General features: G+C 36.4%; 1 protein-coding gene across 1 annotated transcript in view; it reads left to right on the plus strand.

Annotated features, from left to right (window-relative positions):
• Positions 1 to 1,836, plus strand: part of LOC118743209 (probable cytochrome P450 4p3) — a gene marked incomplete at its 3' end in the record, with an annotated part of 62,705 nt that extends 60,869 nt beyond the window's left edge. Inside the window, 3 exon segments of the mRNA XM_036475767.1 lie at positions 193 to 457; positions 1,257 to 1,480; positions 1,641 to 1,836. Of these exon segments, the coding sequence (XP_036331660.1) occupies positions 193 to 457; positions 1,257 to 1,480; positions 1,641 to 1,836 (685 nt within the window).

Below are 1,836 nucleotides of genomic sequence, written 5' to 3' on the forward strand. Positions count from 1 at the left end.
AAAAAAAAAAAAAAAACAATTATAGAAATCGGTTAACGTGGTCCAAAGTTATGCGGTAACATAAATAAAAAAAAAAATATTACTACGAATTGATAACTCTTAACTTTTTGGATACCCAATTATAAAGTCTCATTTAATGGAGCTAGATGTTTTCATATTTAGTCAATCAGTGTTTTTCGCTCTTTTTCACAGAGGCCGCCTTGGGCGTCAAACTGGATGAGCAACTGGATGACCAGCAATATCGTGGGAGTTTCAAAATGATCGAAGAAGCATTTATCGCACGCATCAGAAATCCATTCTATATGATCGATACCATATATAACGTATTCATGGCGCCGAAAATGGAAAAACATTTGAAAACTGTACATGGATTCTCCAGCAATATTATTCATAAGCGGCGTCAGCTATTTGCGGCAGAGTTGGAACATAATGCGACAAAGGAAGCAAATGAAATGGAGTAAGATTTCAACCTGTTTTTAAGATAATTAATATTAACATTGGAAAATGCCAGAAAAAAAGGTTCGCCAATGAGTCCAAAGTATTTTTGCAATGACATTTTTTTAAATAAAAAAAAAATTTTGGTCGAACATAGGGGTGGCCTTTTTTACATTTTTCCTGGCACGAGTAGATAATTTTTCGTTCCTCAGTTCATTGACCTCAAGTACCTCGTTATAGTACATGCCCGCGAGCCTAACGTACCACCCTAACGCACTACCCTAATGGAAGTATTTGCATTATTCCAATAGAACTACTTAAACTTTTTTTTATAGCCGAATGTAGGTGTCTCCGAAAAATGTAAAAAGGTAGGTTCTGCGAAAAATTTTTGTTTCTTTGAAATTGCCTTACAAAAATACTTTAGGCTCAGAGGTATTCGGTGAACTTCTTTTTGGTTGTTTGAAACGAAAAATGACACTGAAGATGGCACAACGCCGAAACCGGTTTGTCTCCAAACCAAATTTGACAAAGGATGACGGAAAATCGTTCCACAATACATCATATTCGGTGAACTTTTTTTCGCTTTTAAGGTGGTACGGTCTAATGTACATTACGGTGTATGGGTAAAAAAAAATTCACTTTTTTCCGAGCGATTTTGAACACTGCCTAAGAGAGTATTTCAGAAGTGTAAACATTTTTTTCAGCACCTTGTAAAAATACATACATACATAAATAGGGTTTTCTATAACATTCTAATTTCATGTCTTATTTTTGTTGTGATACATATCAATACCAATAATTTGTGCTCTTATTCCATTCAGCAATAGTTTTGGCAAAAAGAAACGCTACGCCATGTTGGATACACTCTTGCACGCCGAGCGCAATGGACTAATCGATCATGCAGGCATCTGTGAGGAGGTGGACACATTTATGTTTGAGGGATTCGACACCACATCGATGGCGCTAATATTTACACTAATGAATCTATCGCTGTTTCCGAAAATGCAGGAGCAATGCTATCAAGAAATACTCGAATATGTCGATGGCAAGTATAGATTGAAGTAAATTTCACATTTTCAATAGCAGATATCGCAGAATCCCTCGCTAATAGATTTTTCGTGAAATCTACGAAAAGTCTATTCCACGAAAGTCGAACTAGTCGAATAATTATTTTTTTTTTCAATCCAATTTATTTCCTCGAACAGCTGATCTTAGTAATTTAGACGTCAATCAATTGGGTAAACTCAAGTACCTGGAGTGTTTCGTGAAGGAGACTCTACGCCTGTATCCCTCCGTGCCTGGTATAATGCGAAAGGCGATACGTGACACATATCTCGCCAATAATGTTTTTCTGCCCGCGGACACACAAATCTCCATACATATTTTCGATATACATCGCAA

This window comes from Rhagoletis pomonella, unplaced genomic scaffold (assembly GCF_013731165.1).
Source record: "Rhagoletis pomonella isolate Grant_MI unplaced genomic scaffold, Rhpom_1.0 Rhpom_scaffold_00007, whole genome shotgun sequence".
Taxonomy (NCBI): Eukaryota; Metazoa; Arthropoda; class Insecta; order Diptera; family Tephritidae; genus Rhagoletis; species Rhagoletis pomonella.